At 42.6% G+C, this 18,638-nt stretch overlaps 2 protein-coding genes across 10 annotated transcripts in view; one reads left to right on the top strand and one right to left on the bottom strand.

The window, feature by feature from the left end:
- The window catches only part of LOC119396231 (synaptophysin-like protein 2), a 35,647-nt gene extending 29,876 nt beyond the window's left edge, over positions 1 to 5,771 (top strand). Inside the window, exon 8 of one of the 4 annotated variants that reach the window (XR_007416570.1) lies at positions 3,374 to 5,771. The gene's annotated coding sequence lies outside the window, so the exon portion shown is untranslated. Of the gene's footprint in view, positions 1 to 2,338 lie in introns of all 4 variants that reach the window. The other 3 variants (XR_007416572.1, XR_007416569.1, XR_007416571.1) reach the window with 3 other exon arrangements.
- The window catches only part of LOC119396223 (DNA-(apurinic or apyrimidinic site) endonuclease 2), a 25,644-nt gene extending 7,208 nt beyond the window's left edge, over positions 1 to 18,436 (bottom strand). The window contains exons 1-6 of one of the 6 annotated variants that reach the window (XR_007416568.1): positions 18,254 to 18,436; positions 17,729 to 17,999; positions 15,652 to 15,795; positions 15,500 to 15,572; positions 15,346 to 15,430; positions 13,580 to 14,597 (exon numbers count right to left, since the gene is read on the bottom strand). Coding sequence is in view for 4 of the 6 variants with exons in the window: in XM_037663340.2 (XP_037519268.1) it covers positions 13,699 to 14,597; positions 15,346 to 15,430; positions 15,500 to 15,572; positions 15,652 to 15,795; positions 17,729 to 17,999; positions 18,254 to 18,368 (1,587 nt within the window). In the remaining 2 variants the exon portion in view is untranslated. Of the gene's footprint in view, positions 1 to 12,614; positions 14,598 to 15,345; positions 15,431 to 15,499; positions 15,573 to 15,651; positions 15,796 to 17,728; positions 18,000 to 18,253 lie in introns of those variants that run through there. The other 5 variants (XR_007416567.1, XM_037663340.2, XM_049417009.1 and 2 more) reach the window with 5 other exon arrangements.
- Positions 18,437 to 18,638: the final 202 nt, after the last annotated feature.

Consider the following 18,638-nt stretch of genomic DNA (forward strand, 5'->3'; position numbering starts at 1 on the left):
TACCCCTATTGCCTCTGCTCGTCACATAAATGAACTCTTTGCTCTATGTGCCGAGTTCTGAAGAGCCCGTTGTCTAATGTAGGCTGGCACTGAGGCAAATCTGAATGCTTGCAGATGCACTGTGCGAGAGCATATTCATCTACCTACGTTGTGATGCAATGTAAGCCTGATAGTGAAAGCGCAGCATGACATTGCAGTGCTGTGTCTGCAAAAATTGGCTCTTGCCATTGTTAGCAGACGCAATGTTGTTTCTCGTGACCACCGTGAAGTAAAAAGAAAAAAGGGAGAAAAACTGCATGGAAGTGCGGCTTGGGATAGCTGCCGACTACGCCGGAGTATTTGGAAAAGGAAATTTCATCACGAGAGAGTATTCGTGCCACCTTCCCTCACTGGGGTTTTGCCGGTGTGCTGGTGGTTGCTTTGACTCTTCCATAGGTTGCCCCCATTACATTTACAGTGCTTGTTTTATGGCACATTCATGAATCGTAAGACGGGAGACTTCTGTTTCTTTCGAAAGCCACTATGCCTGCTGAAACATGCTAAATTGGATCTAGTTGCATTGCTTTAAGAGAGCAGAAACATACCTCTGAAAGTCTTTTGACATTTGAGGTTTGCATACCAAGACTTTAATGTCAGGCTCTTAACGGCACCTAAGATGGGCTAACCTAAGTGCATACGCAAAAGTTCCGTCTCTCTTGATGTAAAGTTTTCCTAAGTGTCTTCATATATGCGGCAAAACCATAACAAGCTATAAGAAGCTTGCTCGTTAATATTTCTTTTGGTTGTGCTTTCTCAAGGTTGTCTGGCAGAATGAATGCATTTTATTATTTTTTTTTGGCTTTTGCCAGCAGCTGACATCATGTAGAGCTACTGCTTGTGCTCTGTAACATTCGACGGTTATTATTTTTTCTATAACGTTTCAGTTGCAGATATTGTTTGGATAAAGGAGCATAAATCTCTTAAATGCCTGCTGAACCTAAACAATATTTTGATGTGTGTGAAGCGTTCAGCCTTGAATTTCATTTTGCTGAGCTCCAGAAGCCAAGAGCTTACGTATAAGCAGACTGTTGTCTCTTATTTTTTGCCTTTTGGTACTACGTTGTTGAGTGTGGCACGTTTTGTTTCTACTACTTAATTTACCACATGCCTGAATTCTTGCCAGTTGTGCTCTGTAGACAAACACAGACTTGCATTTTTTTTTCTTCACCTACTTATGATTCGCATAGTTTCAGCCAGTCATAGTTGTGGTCCTGAAGAAAGCATTCATAGTCCTTGTTTGACACTGTGCAGTGGTCGGACAGTTTATTTTTTGTCGTTGTTTTCCGTTCGACATAGCAATACAAACAGACTTTGTACGATGACATGTTACAGGCCTTGCCTCTTCAGCCACTTAGGTCGAGAGTGGTTCAGGATGATAGCGCAATGAAATTTGAGACTGCCAGTGAATTGGTTTTGCAGAGTGGACCTAATACTTAAGTATGTGTGTGTTTGTATACATTATTGGAGAGCAGAGAACAGTGCTTCACTGGGCTCTTGCCATTAGTAGGATTTTTCTTTTTATTTGTGAAGTCCCCTTAACTGCCTATGCAGTTTATGAACAAGAGTGCTTTTTAGCTACGGCGGCAGTTGTTTCCCGATGCTAAGCTGGCTTCGGCTTGTACCGACTTCCCCGCATCGAGTGACGAGCTGCAGACTACTTAAAGGGTCACTCATTAGGTCTGAACATTATGAACAGCCATTCGCCGCTCATTAGAGGGTGCTTTAGAACTTGCAGTGCATAAAAGTTTTGACGAGGCCTGGTGGGGAGCCCTTTAAAGTAAGAAACCAGGTAAAACATCGCATGGTGGTGAGTTTACCACAGTAGTTTTCAAGGGAAGCTATCCAAGACAGCTGACTGTGAGGTGTCTTGTTTCGCTACATTCTGGATTCAAAGGCTGATAGCTGTACATTATACTTAACGAATCTCTGTGATCACTATGTGTGCTTCATGCTTTTAGTTGCAGCCTTAGTGCCATACACACTTTTGTGATTTCTAAAGAAGGCCAAAATCCAAAAAAAACTTGGCATTATTTAGTGCATTTGTTTCCTCCGGTGACTTCTTAACTTATTTGTTATCGAACTATTGTGGTGAGCTCTTTTCAATGCTAGTTTGGCCTGCATCGAGCACTACACTCTTTGAAAACTCGTTTGCTCATATGTGAGCAAAGCCACTAACACGTCCTCCCAGGAAAGTGCTCGTTGTCCTTGAGACATTCAGTGTATTTGGAACATTTGTGTAACGCCTTTTCCTAGTTCCAGCAGTCAGTTTCCGCAGTCCCGAGAGAAACATGTTACGGAGGTTCTGATTTTTTTTTTTTTTACCAAAACAACTGCGCATGTTTACACTTTAGCATTTATTTCATTGTTGTGAAGGCCTGGTTAGTCATCTGGCTGTACCAGAGGGAACAACGTGGAAACTACCTAGCTTGCATTTGTTGCGAAATGAGTGTTGTTGAGTTGATGTAAATAACTTCATCTAAATCTCTATATAGAGGTGGGGCGTGTAAACCAATGTAATATCGCTGCAACTGAAATCCAGAAGCCAGTTTCTTTCTTCTCTGCTGTTTATTTACTTGGAGAAGTAGTGCTAATTGTTCTCTTCAGTTTGATATCACTCAAAACATGTTCACTGTTGCCTTGCGTCAGTTAAGTTTTTACAAGGCAAACAAAACATGTTTGGACTGCCAGTTGTTTGAATTTAAGGGTTTCAGCATGCAGTGACACCGCTATGAATGTTTTTATCATTTGCAATGCAAAACTGGATGCAGGAGACACTTGCACATATAATTTTTTCCTTATAGGTTCATGCTTGAAATGTGCTGGAAGAACAACACTTTCAACTGAACTACATAACGCAGGCTGAGTGATTTCACATTTGTGACTGACAGTGAGTCGGTAGTAAGCATGTTTAAGGGGCCCCGTTACGTTAATATGGTCAACGCATGTGAGACTGCCATGTTACTTTATATAGGTTGTGATTGTCTTATTTAGCTTTCCTTACCACGGAGTGAGCTTTTCACTCTATTTAACCACCCTTTTTTTCTCGGTTGTGTATGTAGATAAGTAGTAGCGAACTTTCATTTACCTCACGTTTCGCACGTATATTTTGCAAATCAACACCGTTATGTCAGATGATGTGCGACTGTTGTGACGACATTGCTATTAATGTTCAGTGTACTTATATTTTGTACGGCACAGTACTGTTGTATTTTTCTTGCATGGAGTGTTACATTTCACTCTGAGCCAAGTTCTTCGAGCGTGGTTGGCGGAGAATTCGCTTACTAGAGTGGGGCGGCAGCACCCTCTTAAAGATACTCACACATGTATACTTCAGCGCTAGTGCAAACCTGTTTCTTTAGTACAACATTCCATTTTTCTTTTTTATTGTGGCGTTCACGCCACACGAATCTTAAAAAAAAATGTGGCCTTGGGTATTGGAGGCTTTTTATTACCTCATTTTGTTAATCTCTTAGTTTGATGTTAGCTGAATTTGTGAACAGCTTTCTCGCTTATTTTGACCTGTTTGTTCTATTTACAAATTGCTTGTTTGATGGGGGGCGATAACAAGTGCTTGTTTGGAATACCTTGCACTCTCAAAGGATATAACATCCATCAATGTTTCCCATGTATGAAAATCTGCCTATGCGTTGGATGTGTGGGTCACAAGACCAATAACACGTGCATATTTTGTTCGCATGTGTCTAGTTAGTCTGCCTTTATTTTTTCTTTGGACGCTGTGTTAACGAAGCACAGATGTTATATTTGTGTGTCATTGCTCCAGTGGTCTTGTGTGTAATGCAGTTTTGGCAAAATTTGAAGGGATACTGAACAAAAATTGTAAAAACTGACGAAAACTTCAAAATTCTACTTGGAAGACTCGGCTGTTCCGATAAACGGAGTTTATTTCGCGTATTTTTGAACAGTTGGCTGTATTTTTGTTGGATTTCCAGCGCGCGGCGGCTGCGAGCCGTGACGTCACATTTACCGCAGCACATGTAGGGTGCACGTGTTCCTGTCCACCTCTCCTTTACATCTACTCTCCCCTTTCCACAAAGGCGCTGAGACGTCCCCCCTCTTTAGGGGCTTTATCCCACCCAGGAGCATTGTTCGCTGCCGGCACCGTTTGTAGTGGTTCTAGGAACCGTAGCGGGGGCTGAGCGGGTTCAGATGCCCTTTTCGGGTACATAAAACATCACCAAACTTCGCCTCCTATAGTCGACGGTGCACCTGTTTGTGAAAACATTAAATTCATTATTTTCCTCTATTTCCTGCCTGAAATGAAGGTTGTGTCTATCGATTTCAGCACCCAATCTTTCAATTTGGCTGTAAGTCTTGGCGGCAAATGTTTTCTTCAGTATTCCTTTAAAGTTTGTGGAACGGAAAAAAAAATAGAAGAATCTGCCACGAAGAACTTGTGCATTGTTAACATGCACACGTGAGGAGTGCATTTTTTTTCCACATAGAGTGTTTTTTTTTTTTTCCATGTACATGAGGTTGACTGCGCAAACGAAGGTGCTTGTGTTTATCAGGTGGTCTTGTTTGTTGAAAGTTCAAAATCTGGTGCCATCTGTGTGACACTTGTACAAAGGAAGCAAATATATATATATCCCCCTTTTAGCTTCGTTTATGGTGAGCGTAACCAATGAAGAGCCAGCAATAAGCAGTGGCTACCGTGTAGGTTTTGTCGCTTCAACACACGATGTGGTGGTGACCGCGTATGGGGGCTTCATTGGTGTTCCTACTCACAGAGACTTTGTAGAATTGTGTCTGTGCACATCTCGTTCTAACACGTTTCGCGGTATTGTTGCGTCGGAAAGTATCAATTGACTTCAAGGTAGATATAATCCGGTAGCATTGTGAATGGTGGCACTTATAATCTTGGTGCCATTTCAAGCAGAGTTAATGCGCTTGAACGAAAGAAAGTCACGCGTTGCTGAATACTACTGCTGTATTCCTTCTGGCGTAATAATTGCACTTTATTGGCCAAAGTGCTGCTGTGACCATTAAGTACAAAATAAATGTTTAAAATGTTGTTTTGAAGCTTGCAAAATTAACAGCACTCGAGATGCTTAACTTTACACTGCGAATGCAATGCCCTCTAGTGGGTGTTGCTCACGAGAAATGTGGAAAATTGTGGTTGAGTTAAAGCACATTTATTTTTTTAAAATGAAGATATGCATTGTTGCAAGCTGAAGTCTTTTTTTTTTTTTTTGTCCCTGTCTGTAAGTCATAAAATTGCCTGCTTATCTTCGTAGCTTGTGCTATTACCCACAGAACTTCTGATGTTTCTAGTGGCTGCCATACCATCAGCTATATCCGAAATGTTATGCCTGGTATAAAGTGGCATAAAGGATAGATTGTTATGGTCGCAGTTCTGGACATCGCCTTTATTCAGTGGCATAACCATCAAACCAAGCCCCCCAAGCATTCTGTATCTGCTACTATTGACAAAATACAAGACACCCTGTTAGGCAGAGCACATAAGACTATTGCTGTTTAGGAATTGTGGTACTTTAGCGTTGTTGTGTAAAAATGTGTGTGTGTGTGTGCATGTGCGAGAACATACACGTGAGCGAAGAAAGTGAGAAATAAGATATACGCCATATACCACACTTCTCTTTGAATGTTAGTGTTAAGGGGGGGCAACTGAGGTAGCAACGATGGACTACTTGACGCACCGTGCAGCGTTAGAATCTGCAGCTATTTTTCTGTCCTAGCCTAGCGAGCTTTTTTGCCTGGTGCATGACCTGCGATACTGCAAGCACTTTGGTCGCCCATGCATGCACTGTAGCCTGCACACCGGAAACTCGTAAACCGCCGTGTTTGAGGCTGCCAGTATGCGTCAAAGAGAGCCACCGCTTACTGCCACGCACACAGTGTGCTGTGAAACATCACTGGGATTGCTGTGCGGATCTGCATTTCAGAGCACTTGTGACTTCGTTAAAAAAAGAAGTGCTTGGTCATCCACCTTTCTGCGAACCGTTTGTGGCCCGAGCACTTCACTTGTTTTGCGTTGGGTGGCAATAGCCGCCATCTCTCTGCTGCTTTTATATGTGTGCGTGGATGCTGTCGTTCCTTGGATTTCCCTAAGTTTTGTCAAACTCTGCTCACAAGCATGCGTGTAGGGCACACCGGTCGCGACACCGCTCGCGTGTCCAAAAGAGCGCACTGCCAGCTCTCTTCTCTCTCTAGCTATCTTGCATGCCTGCTGTTGTTGCCTCTGCTGTCGCGGCATGCCCATGGCTTCACTACTTTGCAAACACACAAACAGTGTGGATGAAGCAAGCGCCGTGCCAGCCCGACAGCTTTCCCATCCAAAGGCAACCAGTTCCAACCGACTGACCATGACGTTATCAAAGTCCTACCGTGCTTCCATTATGCCTTGCCTAATTAATCTCTGTCACCTTTCCGTTCGGGAGAATCTGTGGTGAGGTTCGTGAAGGACAAGTTCCATTCTCTCGCTTTGGTTTGAGAGATTTCTGGTTGAGTTATTCTCATCTAGTTTCGGGCAGTTGGGAGTTCATGTGCTGAGCTGCACCTTGTTGCGGCATTATGCCAATTCAAGTCACTAACGACGGTCACTAACGATAGGCTGCAGTTCCATGGCCTACGCAGTGTAGCAGCTTATAGCAGCACTATATAGAAACTTTCTGCTCAGCATAAGGGAGTTTAAGAAGGAAATGCATTTTGTCAGAAACCTGGAAACATCCTTAAAGCACCACCTCTAGTTTGCCGTGAGGTGACATGCCTTAGATACAAGCTTTACATTCTAGACATCCGGTATCAACTGTGCACGTCATGAGAAGAACCTGTTTAATAACAGAATTTCACAAGTGTTAAGTGAAGTCAGCAGGATTTGATCAACTTCCTCCACCTGGTCAATTGTGCCAAGCCGGAAAATGACTCAGGGAAAAATGAAATAACCCCGTGAAAATCTCTACTAAATGGCTTCTTCAGCATGCGAATGAGGTAGCATCTCGCAGGTTACTTCCGATTGTGTAGTGTTCTCTCCTGGCTAAAAAAAAAAAAAAAAAAAAAACACTGACACGAAAGTGTTCAAATAAGCAAATACTGCAGCAAAGCTCTCCTTTACAAAAGATACTACCAGCCGCTACTGCTTCATAAAATTTTGAGCACAAATTAGCCAGCTGTGCGACCAGTTTGTCTACAACTGCTGCCATAAGAGACCAACCGGTCGACATATTTGCCTTTCCGAAAGCATGCAATAGAATGGTGTGAAATGATTTCCTAGCAAGAAGTTTGTGCGCGTGTGTACATTTGCGAAAGTAAATGTCGCCGACTTGAAATCTGTAATGGAACTTTTCGCCAACGCCCGTGTTTCCTTAACTTCAGTTGTCATTTTGTGTCATGTGAATGGCAATCCACTGGGTGTGCCACTACACCGCATGCGTATATACAGTCTACACAGTATGTGTTGTGTGTGTGTGTGTGTCTGTCGTGTGCATGAATGCCATAGAAAGAGCCAAGTTATTGCATGCTGCTCGTCCTTTCTTCTTTTTTTTTTTTTTTTTTTCTGTGAGACCTCCCATGCGTGACCAGTGTTCAAAGCTGTCTCAGAGGAACCTGTTACTGTTGACACTCTTGAGAGATGTACATAGTACATAATGTAAATGTCCAAGAGAATATATTACTGGAAATAAAGCTTCGAAACGTGAACTGTTGTAAATGTGTTACTCTGAACAGTCAATAAAGAAAGTTATCCAGATCCGACCCATGTGGTGGAATATGAGAAGCGATGTCTTAGTGAAGGGGTTAACGAAATGCCACACAAGTGACTGCATTTTACGTCCCTACAGACACATGCTGGCAAGGTATGCTGCCGGTCTCATCGGCCACTGTCCATCAGACACATGCTTGTTTCATCAGCCACTGTCTCTAGGATTGGCCCTGGTCTCATCAGCCACTGTCTCTAGGATTGGCCCACTTTGCTGTCACAGTCTCCTGGGTTGGTGTGCTCACTAGAGTGGGCTTATTTTAGAAATAGTGTAATGCTAAACTGCTTTTTAGTGGTGAGAGAAGAACCAGAAACTACAGACCCAAGCAAATGGAGGTGGTGCTTTACAGAAGGAGTTGTGCTCTTGTTTACTGCTCTAAGAATATTGAGGCACTTTTTATCGTTTTACTGCACGGCTCTGTGGGTTCAGATACTACCGACGGGAAGAGTGATTTTTCGTCTACTTCATTTCAATTTGCGTCGCAATTTGCACACCACAGTTAACCCATATATGCCCAGTGTCCTACATATAGGACGCTTCTTTGATGCACTCTAACGTCGCTATTTCTTTAGCTGATGACTTGCGCCACCTACAGCACATCAAGCAGGCCTCATTCTCAACGTGTGCTAGCTTGCTTTTCATGCTGCCACGTGCCGACCACTTTTTCCGGGCAAACGCATGCTTTGTGTGAAAGACGTCATGGAGAGGAAGAAGTGCACGTGAAATGCCGACCGCTTTCTCCGGGCAAACGCGTGCTTTGTATGAAATACGCCATGGAGAGGAAGAAGTGCAATGTCGATGTGCACGTGAAATGTTTCAAATCTTACCACACCCGCACATAGCACCCCTAATGCCCAGTGTCCTATATGTGTACAGCACGGCTTGAAAAACTGTGTTGGGTTTACCTAGCAGTAAATAAAGCATTGTGTTTTCTTTTGAGGGTAGAAGTACACTTTTTGTGAAAAAAAAAAATATTTGTTATGTCATTTTTTCTAAGTTTGGGCATATATGGGTTAAAGACAATAATTAATGTCTTTAATGGTTTTCCTGGCCTAATCGTCTGCTCGATTCATTTCGTTTTGTCTAACGTATAAACGAAGCCTCTTGGAAAAATATTCCCCTTTCAGTCACATAATGCTAATAAAAGCAGATTTGTTTCACGAGGGCTGTCCTGCAAGTGGGCTATCCTGCAAGGCTGCAGTACAGTATGGAAAGTCTGAGTGGGTTTGAGAAAAGAGAAAGACAAAAAAGTGGACCATGTCTAAGAATGAGCCAGTTCAGTGTCATGAAGTTCAAGCAGTTCGTTGATGAAGTTTCACATCCCATAGCAAAACTGTGGTAGATGCTGCAGTGGAGTGCCTTGAATTAATTCAGGCTTCCTGGATGTCACGTTAAACAATGTACACACAACTAGTACTTTTCCACGTAAGCCTACGACATTCATAGTAAAACTGCATAGCCACTAAGCAAACATATCTTACCGAGCAATTGTGTGCACAACCCCTCAACTACTATGTGGTCATGTGGAGAGGTAGATTTTCCAGCTCAGTTGTATAATAATATTACTACTGCCATTCTGCCTTCAGCATACTTTATAACATGATTAGAAAAACTTGATAAGTTTTATCAAAACTTGATGAAGGAGGAGGCTTTATATTAACAACACTTCTGATTAAAGTATGTTGCCATTTTAGAAATCTTTCTTAACTTTGATCCTAAGTTGGTTGTTCTGTGCCTACCTTCAGAAGGGTAGTTTTAAAAGACCTTTCTGTGTTATGTAGAAATAATTAAAGCTAATTAAGGCTTTGTCACCAAGCAAAGTAACTTGTTATACCACCAATCAAGTAGCTTACTTTTTTTTCTTTTAACAGCAACTAAAACGCCACAGGCACAAACAATACTATTTCGATCGATGGCTAAGAGATGATATTGCGTTTCTATGATAAACATAGGTATCAGAAGTATCCACAGCTATTTCATCTTTTGCCTTTTCTTTAATTGATAAAATGTTATTTGTCAGATACAACTATACGAATTCTAGTAACTGCAATAGAGTAACATTGCCATATACTTTAGAAAGTAACTGTTACAGTTGCACGTTGCTCTAATGAAAAAGTAACAAGTCAAAAGTTACCTCAAAAAGTAACCTGTTACTGGTAATACCTCATTGGTAACTATTTACTGTTGGAAACCAACTTGAATGTAGGCTGGTCTTCTTTATGTTTTCGGAAATATTATAAAAAAATGTGCTACTGACCAATATTTGTGGGCACAAAATTTAGATTTGTATTTGTGAACAAAGCTAGCAGAACTATTGATAGGAAACAGAGTTACTATGTTGGGTCTGCCATTCTTCAAGCAATACTAGCTGCACTGCTACATCATACATAAAATATTTTCGGTAAGCAGACAAACCAGAATAGGAAAGGCAGAAAATAGCATTACACAATGTATAAAACTATTAGAAGACAACCATGGACGCCACTGACTGACAATGGTAAGTGAAGGCGTGTCATGTTTAAAGTTTGTTCATTTTTCCAAAAGAATATGGGTTGACCTATGTTGAAATTAATTTTGATTTCTCAGCAAGTTATGCAGTGGTTGACTTTTAACTGTGCATGGCCTGTCATTGAATAAGTGCTCGTCTTTGCCGGAGAAGTGTGTACCAGAGTTGCCAGTTCCGCTTATAATAAGCGGATTTGGGCTTCTTTTTTCGCCGAGTCGCTCGTAGAATTTTCCAGTCGCTTGTCGTGTTTTTTTGGGCTTATTTGCATTTTTTCCAGCAAATATAATTATTTTAGTGAAAGATAACAATCTTTAATGAAATTCTCGGAGATGTTAGCCTGGTTTATTGCCTGGCTTGCTACTCCAGGTGTCGGGTGGTCACTATGATATATACAATGATCACATATACACAAAAATAATACGTACACTCATAAACACACACATATATACAAAAGAGTCATTCATAAAGTTTCGTTAAGTCCAGTGGTTCTCAAAAACACCAATAGCACTTTAGTGTTCCTCATTGCACAAGCACTGTCTTGTCACGGGTTGAGAAGGTGCCGCAGCTCCAAGCTCAAGCAGGATTGCAAATGCAGTGCTGCCTTTAGAATCTGTTGTTCTGCGTCGTAGCGGGAACAGTCGCAGAGGACCAACATCACGTTTTTCGTTCACTAACTGTGTGCTTGTCGATGACTTCGACTAGTTGAGTGTTGAAGTTAAACGTACGTGGGGCAAATCAACAAGTAATGTTAATGATGCACTGGCAAATGTGCATTCAACCGAACTACCCTGGCGACAATGTTAAAAAGTAAATATGTGCTTTCGTTCATAATTGCGCATATTTTCGCTGTACAAAATAATTAAATTGATTTTTTCGACTCCCCTTCGTATTCAGTGACACTTTTATTATAATGAAAAATATTTTCAAGAATGGGAAAATTATTAAATTTTCGCTTCTCTTGGGCTCCTTCGCAAAAGTCGCGCTGCTTTTTTTGGGCTTCTTTTGTGATGATTATGTGCTTGTTAGCTCGGTAGCATCTGGCAACTCTGGTGTGTACCCAGACAGAGATAAGCATGTCTGTTGAAGAAACGGCTCTGTGCTGAGGCTTCCATTCGTTTGATTTGCCCACTGTTGACCAATCACACTTAGTGTACCATCGTGGGAGCTGTGTGAAGAATAGGACATGGCCAGACAGCACCACCACAGATTAAGAAGACGCATCTTTACGAAATAGTGTGCTGGCAAAATTCAAATTCTGCAGTTTTATGTGCCAAAACCACAATCACACAATGACACATGTTGCAGGGAAGGGCTCTGGATACTAATTTTGATCACCTGGTGTTCTTTAGTGAGCTCACGAGAGGTTTTTCTTCTGCCTCCCCTGGAATGCGGCTGCCGCTAGTAGGACGTGGGATTTTGAGCTTAGTAGCATGGCCACCAAGTTACTACACCTGGAAGCAGCTTGTTATTGTGTTATAACAAAAGCCAGTGCCAAGAACATGTCACTGCAGAGCATAGGTCGGCAAAAAATGTGGAGCTTACTGAGACTCACTCATGAAATATATTTTGACCTTAGAGCTCACTCGGACTCGGACTCACTGAAATTTTCCTCAACCGGACTCACTTGGACTCAGACTCACTAAAATTTTTCTCATCCGGACTCGTTTGGACTCACACTCACCAAAATATTACTCACCCGGACTCACTCGGACTCAGACTCACGGCTTGATCTGAGTCTGAGTAAGTCGATTCATGAGTGAGTTTGCTGACCTATGCTGAAGAGCCAGCGGCAGGAAAAATAAGCATGCCTTGGAATAAGGCAACCTGTAGCGAGTCCTTCGCAAACGTGTAGTAGTAATGCTAATTTTCGCTGTAGGCAAAGAGACGCTGCCGTTCTCGGCGAGAGCTGCACCTACGCAAGGTTGCGCTGTCCACTGTTTTCGGTCCCAAACTTTCTGTAGCGTTACAAATACATTTCGTGCACAAAACCAAGCTCAGTTGTTTATCTTTACATTCCAGCAATGGCTGCCCATTCAGCAAAAGGGAACGCCAGGAAGGTTTGTAGCATGCGGCAGTTTTCGCCATTGACCGCAGATGTGACGCAGCTGACGCTTCGGTGTACCTCTAGAACATTTGCCTTAGCGTTGTAATCAAGGTTCTGAGGGACTGCTGGGGAGCCAGGCAACAAGGCCCTAGCAATCAAATCTCATCAGGGGTGAGAAAAGTGACGGGATTGAACAAGGAGACACCTTGCTGTCTTTGTGGGTTTTATCACAAGCGATCAACATAAAATTGCTGCAATAGTACCACGTGGCTGGACTGTATGCCATCAGGACACTGTTTCTTCAGAATGATTCACATCAAGCATGGACACCTAAAAACAATAGGTGGCCATCCTTCTTGAAATGTGTTTGTACACGGACTTGTCAGCTTAAATCCTACAGCTTTCACAAAATATTTTGCAAGAGTTTTCTCGGCAAGCAACATTAATATGCAAGGGAATGTTTCAGAAGCTCATAGGTGAACACGACCATCCAAGGAGATGCAGGGCGGCGAGTCAGCATTTCGTGTATGCTTCTGTTCCATTTAGCTAATAGAAAGCACTAAAAAAATGCTTCTGAAAATCCATTGTTGCATAACTTATATGCATAAAGCTTATGAAAGCCATATAAAGGTAAAGTGAAATCGATGCAAATGTTGATATTTCACTTGCAATAGGCAGTATTACATGCTTGCAGTATCCAACATGACATCACTTCCCATTTCCTGTAACTTATCAGGATAAATGGGCAGATACACTTCATGACTTCATGTATCTGTTAATGAAAGATTAAATAAGGCTAACTAAGGTTTTCTGTGTGCCTTGATATCAAACATAGGCCACTATGAGTGCTGGAAAACTAGCCGTATGTTTCCCCCAAAAAAAGGGATGACCCTGTATGTACATTTCCACATTGAAAGAAAGCTTGTACTTCTGTGCCACAATACAGACGCAAACACAGCTCTTCAAGAAGCTGTGGTACAAATCACGTGACAACTGTTTCTATCTTGTACCGCATGGAATCATTCCACTGAGTTGGCAAAAATAATTAAACTGTAAACACAGGTATCACGAGAATAAACTGTAATCACATAATCCAGCTTGCTCTCATAAGTTTCATAGTGTCTATATGCTACCCCAGTTTTTTTAACAAGCTGTGATCACTTCAAGATCCAGCAGAATTTGTATGTTATATAAAAGCAGGCCCAATGACATGAAGTCCCCTTGGTGCCTGCTTCTGAGAAATGAGCGCCTTACCTGAATGTGAGTGTACACAGCCTTTCCATGTCTTGAGATGTGAAACCTGCGCTCACTGCTATAACACCAAGCTCTTTCATCACTATCTACAAGCACAAAGGAAGCACCCGACACGGTCGTCATGATGAGACTTCTGCCACTGCCTTCGTTTTCTTGGGAGGATTGACCCACTGGAAAAAGTTGCAGCGAGCATTCGGGTCCGACGAATGGCCCTCAGGCCGTGGGCAAACAAAAAACTGGCGACCTAGGTTGGGTCCGGGCTTCTTCACCGTTCTCAGAACACATCGCTCACTGTGGCCCTTGCAGAGGGGCGCTGCGGGGGGGCCTTTGAGGATATTTCTCCAAGCATTAGAGTGATTTGCTTGTTTCACACTGTCCCGTTCCACGACAGGTATTTCGAGCTGAAACTTGTCCCCAGGCACCGATTGACAGACAGTTGCATCTGAGGTAGAAAAAGTCTTGTCGCTAAACTCCCCTTCACTGCCATTTGTAAGACTGGTGACTCCTGCGTTGGAATCTGGCTGTTTCACTTTGGCCTTTCCCTTGTTCTCAACCGCAAAGAAACCCTTCAACGTGGATTGTCCATTCTTTGAAATTTTTAGCTTCTTCGCTGGCTGTCCCCCACCTTCGGCACACTTCTTGACCGGTGCTTCGGGTGGTCGCGTTGCCGTCTCAGCAGACGCACAACGTCCTTTACTCAGGAATCCTGCGATGCTTTGCTGGCGGCCCGAAAACTCGGGCCAGTGCCTCGTGGAGTAAGACGGGCACTGTGGCGAAGCCACAGGCGTACACGCGATGCTGGCCTTTACTGGGCAATGATCTGAGCCCAACACTTCCGGCAAGATTTCACTGCTGCTCACAAAGGGCAACAGCCCGCTGCTGCAAAGTATGTAGTCTATGCGTGTCCCGTAGTTTGTCTGGCGTGCACCCAGTCGCGTATTCCAGCACGTAAACGCCTTCTCTGCAGTTGGGTGGAGCGCCCTGAATGTGTCGTGAAAGCAGGGCTTTTCTGGCTCACCTGCACACATTGCGCCAATTGTTATCGATAATGGCACCAAAGGGTCAAGCAGGTAATAAAGGGCAGACTAATGCATACAGGTTACTGATAGGCTTGCATCTAATCTTGGCAACTGCAAAGGAAGCAGAGCTACGAAATATTAAGGGGGGAGGGGGTTTTTAACACTGCTTGCACAGCACAAACAGAATGTGACAAAAGCTTGGACCTGAGTGCTTTCTTTATCTGCACAGATAATTATTTTGATTTCTATGTCACTTTCACCTTAATCGTTGCTTCCACATAACGAAATCTTCTTATAAAGTCATGTGCCACAAAAACAAATGTTGTGCAAGCAGGTTCTATGACGTTAACTAAATTGAGAAGGCAGAAACAGCAAAGTGCACATTACAGTCAGAACGATGCAGAAGAGTGTCACATGTTAACACTACAGATGTGAGTACCATTTCGTCTCGCAATTGATCAATCCCCCTTCAATCAAAATTAAGCAGACTTGCATCACACTTGTCTAAGCCAGTTGAAGGCAGGTACCCAGACTTCAGAATGTAGGAGGTTGATGGCAGAAGCAGCTTATCTAATGGCAGTCATTGCCATTACATAAGGTAATCCACTGTACACACATGCTTCTTGGGGAGTGTTTGCTGCTAGGCTTTAGACCTGTAATTGACTGGAATATCCTACTAAGTAAGTCTATTTGACATTGATGAGTTCCATGACAGCATCAAAAGTGGAAATGTCAACATCATTGTACCTTTTGTTGCTTCAGCGGCATCTGGACCTTCCCCACTCAGAAGAAACTTGCTGAGCCACTGGCGTCCAGGGTTTGCGTAAAAATCCTGCACATGCGAGTCCCTCGTGTGGTGCATGCTTTTTTCAACTTTCTAAACACACTAATTTACATTTACCTCATCCTCCGATGGGTCACAGTGATCGATCTTGCAGTGCGAGGTGTTGAGGTCACCCAATATTATAACCTCCCTGCATTTTCATTTCAAACAATGCAGGCTTCAAACTCTGAATACAATAGATAAATATGCAAGACTCAATGAGAACTTACACTCCACTTTCCAGCAGTGCCTTTGCTCGTAGTTCAAGTAAATTGTAGAAGTCCAACTTCATCTGACCACGTTCAGGTCTTTCAGGATCAGCACGTGGGCAGTATACGTTGATGACAGCGACTCTCTTTGTGTCTTCACCAAATCTAAATGAACATGCATACACAATGTAATCTGCAGTACAAAAGCATTTAGCATTAATAATAATCATACCACTAGGCAATGTGTCCCCAGGAACTTGGTGCATGCAAATATTTGCAATATTGAATAGTATCAATCAGAGAGTCATGGCTGTTTAGTTTGTATTCGATTCCAGAAATCACCATTTGAAGTTGTTGAACATTAGTTTTTCTTGAAATACTGCAACAGGTAACAACAGTCATCCACAAAGGGAAACATCAATTCAAGTGGACATCCTTTTGAATGTCTTTCAAACGGTGCTGCTACACAGCCTCGATTGTTGCAAAAAACGCACTAGTTCCTGAGCAAAAGCAAGGAGTTCACTTTTTCATAATTTCTGACTGTCATATAAGTATGCCTTCTCTTGCTCACGCTAAAAATTGCCTTGATTGCATGCTTTCTGTTAGGCAGCCTTCATTGATGCAGGACACTCTATCATTTGGCCAATATCTCAACGTGGAAAAATTCCTTAACCCTTTCAGACGCCGCCTATGAAGAAATGTCTGTAAATGCGTCAAATCGATACAGTGTTATTTCAAGGCACTCGATAATATATTGCAACAAAAATAATGTCTTAAAATGTTAATTTATGTGTGTTATGGCAATCATTCCTAATTATTATGTAATTAAATATATCTTTATTCTGAAGCCATTCATGCTCTGTTTCTGCATAAATAGAATGGAATCTCAAGCTAGAAATATAGTGCCAATTCATTTTCGGTTATGTTCATCTGGAGCAAAGAAATATTATACTTTTGATGTGGGTCGTGGGAAGCGGCACGTCGAACGACTCGTCGAATATGGCTGTGCCTTCAGCAAAGTGATCATATGCAACAGTACGCTCCAAATTGAAGTTAAATGAAGACAAATTTACTAGGCAGGAGGTTGAATTCCTCTAATGCTCAATGTATCTTGCTCTTTCTGAGCCCCTGGTCGATACAAATGGAGAAAATAAGCGGTGTACACAATTGTGTACATAGCGTCTAAAAGGGTTAAAGCAGCCTAGTCGTGGTATTAGATTCACACTCTACTACGTGCATGTGCTGATGCACTGTTGCTTTGTTTTATTACCATCATTGTCATAGTGCACCTGATTACTTTTCAATCGTTTCACATATTCAAGTTTCTTAATTGATCCAACATCTCAGCTGGTAACTACGCTTCATGTAGTATAACATAAACAAGCCTTTTTTTTCTTCGAATTGGTGTAGCCCGACCTTCATATTTTGTTTCTTTCTGAAATCAGAAATGTTCACAACTTAGTTTAATACCAGGTCATTTTCTTGGACTTTCGTATTAAAATAGTTTGTGCTATTCGAACACTTCTCCTCGGAACAAATCTACTATTGAGGATGAACGTCAGATGTGCTCAGACATGTTACCCGCTGGCCTTGGAATGACAAACAGCTGTCAAACATGAACTGTCGGTGAAGCCAGTGTTTCTACATGAAAGATGTGTTCCCTTGTTGATACGCTGTCTCCAGCGACTATCCCTGTTCAACCACACTGGTGAAAACTTTAAGCCTCCATTGCACATTCCTGCGAGCTTCCATCGACTACTGCCCTTATTTGATATTCAAACGCTATATGCTCGCTGCATATTTGTTTTCGTGTTACTTGAATGCTGTTTCCAGCTGAGCTGCGTTATCGATTATGATATTTTTACAGTAGCTAAGAAAATAAAAAAAAAAAAGAGAGAGAGAAGACCACGTTGTATATTTAGAACACCTTTTCTTAAATAAATTCCCCAGTCTGCCTGTATGTTTACAAGACCATACGGTCCAGGCCACTTCATGTGTTCCCAGCATACAAGATCGGGTCAACCACACTTTTGAGCATTACGTGTCAAGCGAATACTAGCAAGGGTTGCTTTCATTTGTAAATGCTATTAAGGCTTACACTGCATGGTGCAACGTCAAGACAGCACGCCCTTCGCCGTCGACTGCGCTGAGGAACTTGCTGTCGAAAGCCAAGGTGTCGCCGTACGAACCTACGCAGTCGCCGCGCTGAGCACTGGACCACACATCGGTCAGTCCTTCCTCGGCCGCAAACGGGCGGCAGCTGTCCTTGCAATACGTTGCCACGCCAGAGTAACCACTCTGGTGACGTGGGAACGAAAAGTAAGAGCTATAGCCATCGACGATCGCCCAGCTCTCTTCCAGGACGGAGCCTGCAATGAAATAAAATGCAATATCCAAACGCGTGGTCATCGGGTGGACATGGCTTGCATTGGTTTAGTAAACAAGTTGGATTGTAAAACAAACACTGTTCAGAGATCGTTACATCACCCGTTTACGCTATAAGGTGGCCACCGTTAACGTGGATAATGCTTAATCAGTGAACGCTTTTTTATGAACACTTCTCTTGGGAAAACAACGCAGTGTCAAAACATAGTAATCGCACTTTGAGAGAAATGTTTCTTACGGGTTGCCTTTGTTTCTTGAAAACAAATGATGTCTGCATCCAGATCCCGCAGTACATCTTTTACGCTCGTCTTGAAGGACCGAAGTCCATTGACATTCCAGCTCAGAAGTTTCATTTCACGTTCGACAAAACACTCCACAACATTTAAACCGCGCTTCCCCGCCTTGCGCGCCAAAAGGATTGGTGCCGCTTGGCTTGGCTACGCTTGGCTAGCTTGCCTCTTTCTAACCCGCCACCAAGGCTGCCAACCGAATAAACGTAACGGCGCTAAATAAGAGAACAAACTAACCAAAATGATACAACGCAACAACGAGAACATAGTGTCTTACAAGAAAAGTTAAAACCCGTTAAAATGCCGCATGCAACGACGCCGGCACTACGAGCC

The sequence above is a fragment of the Rhipicephalus sanguineus genome, chromosome 6 (genome assembly GCF_013339695.2).
Source record: "Rhipicephalus sanguineus isolate Rsan-2018 chromosome 6, BIME_Rsan_1.4, whole genome shotgun sequence".
NCBI classification, from domain to species: Eukaryota; Metazoa; Arthropoda; class Arachnida; order Ixodida; family Ixodidae; genus Rhipicephalus; species Rhipicephalus sanguineus.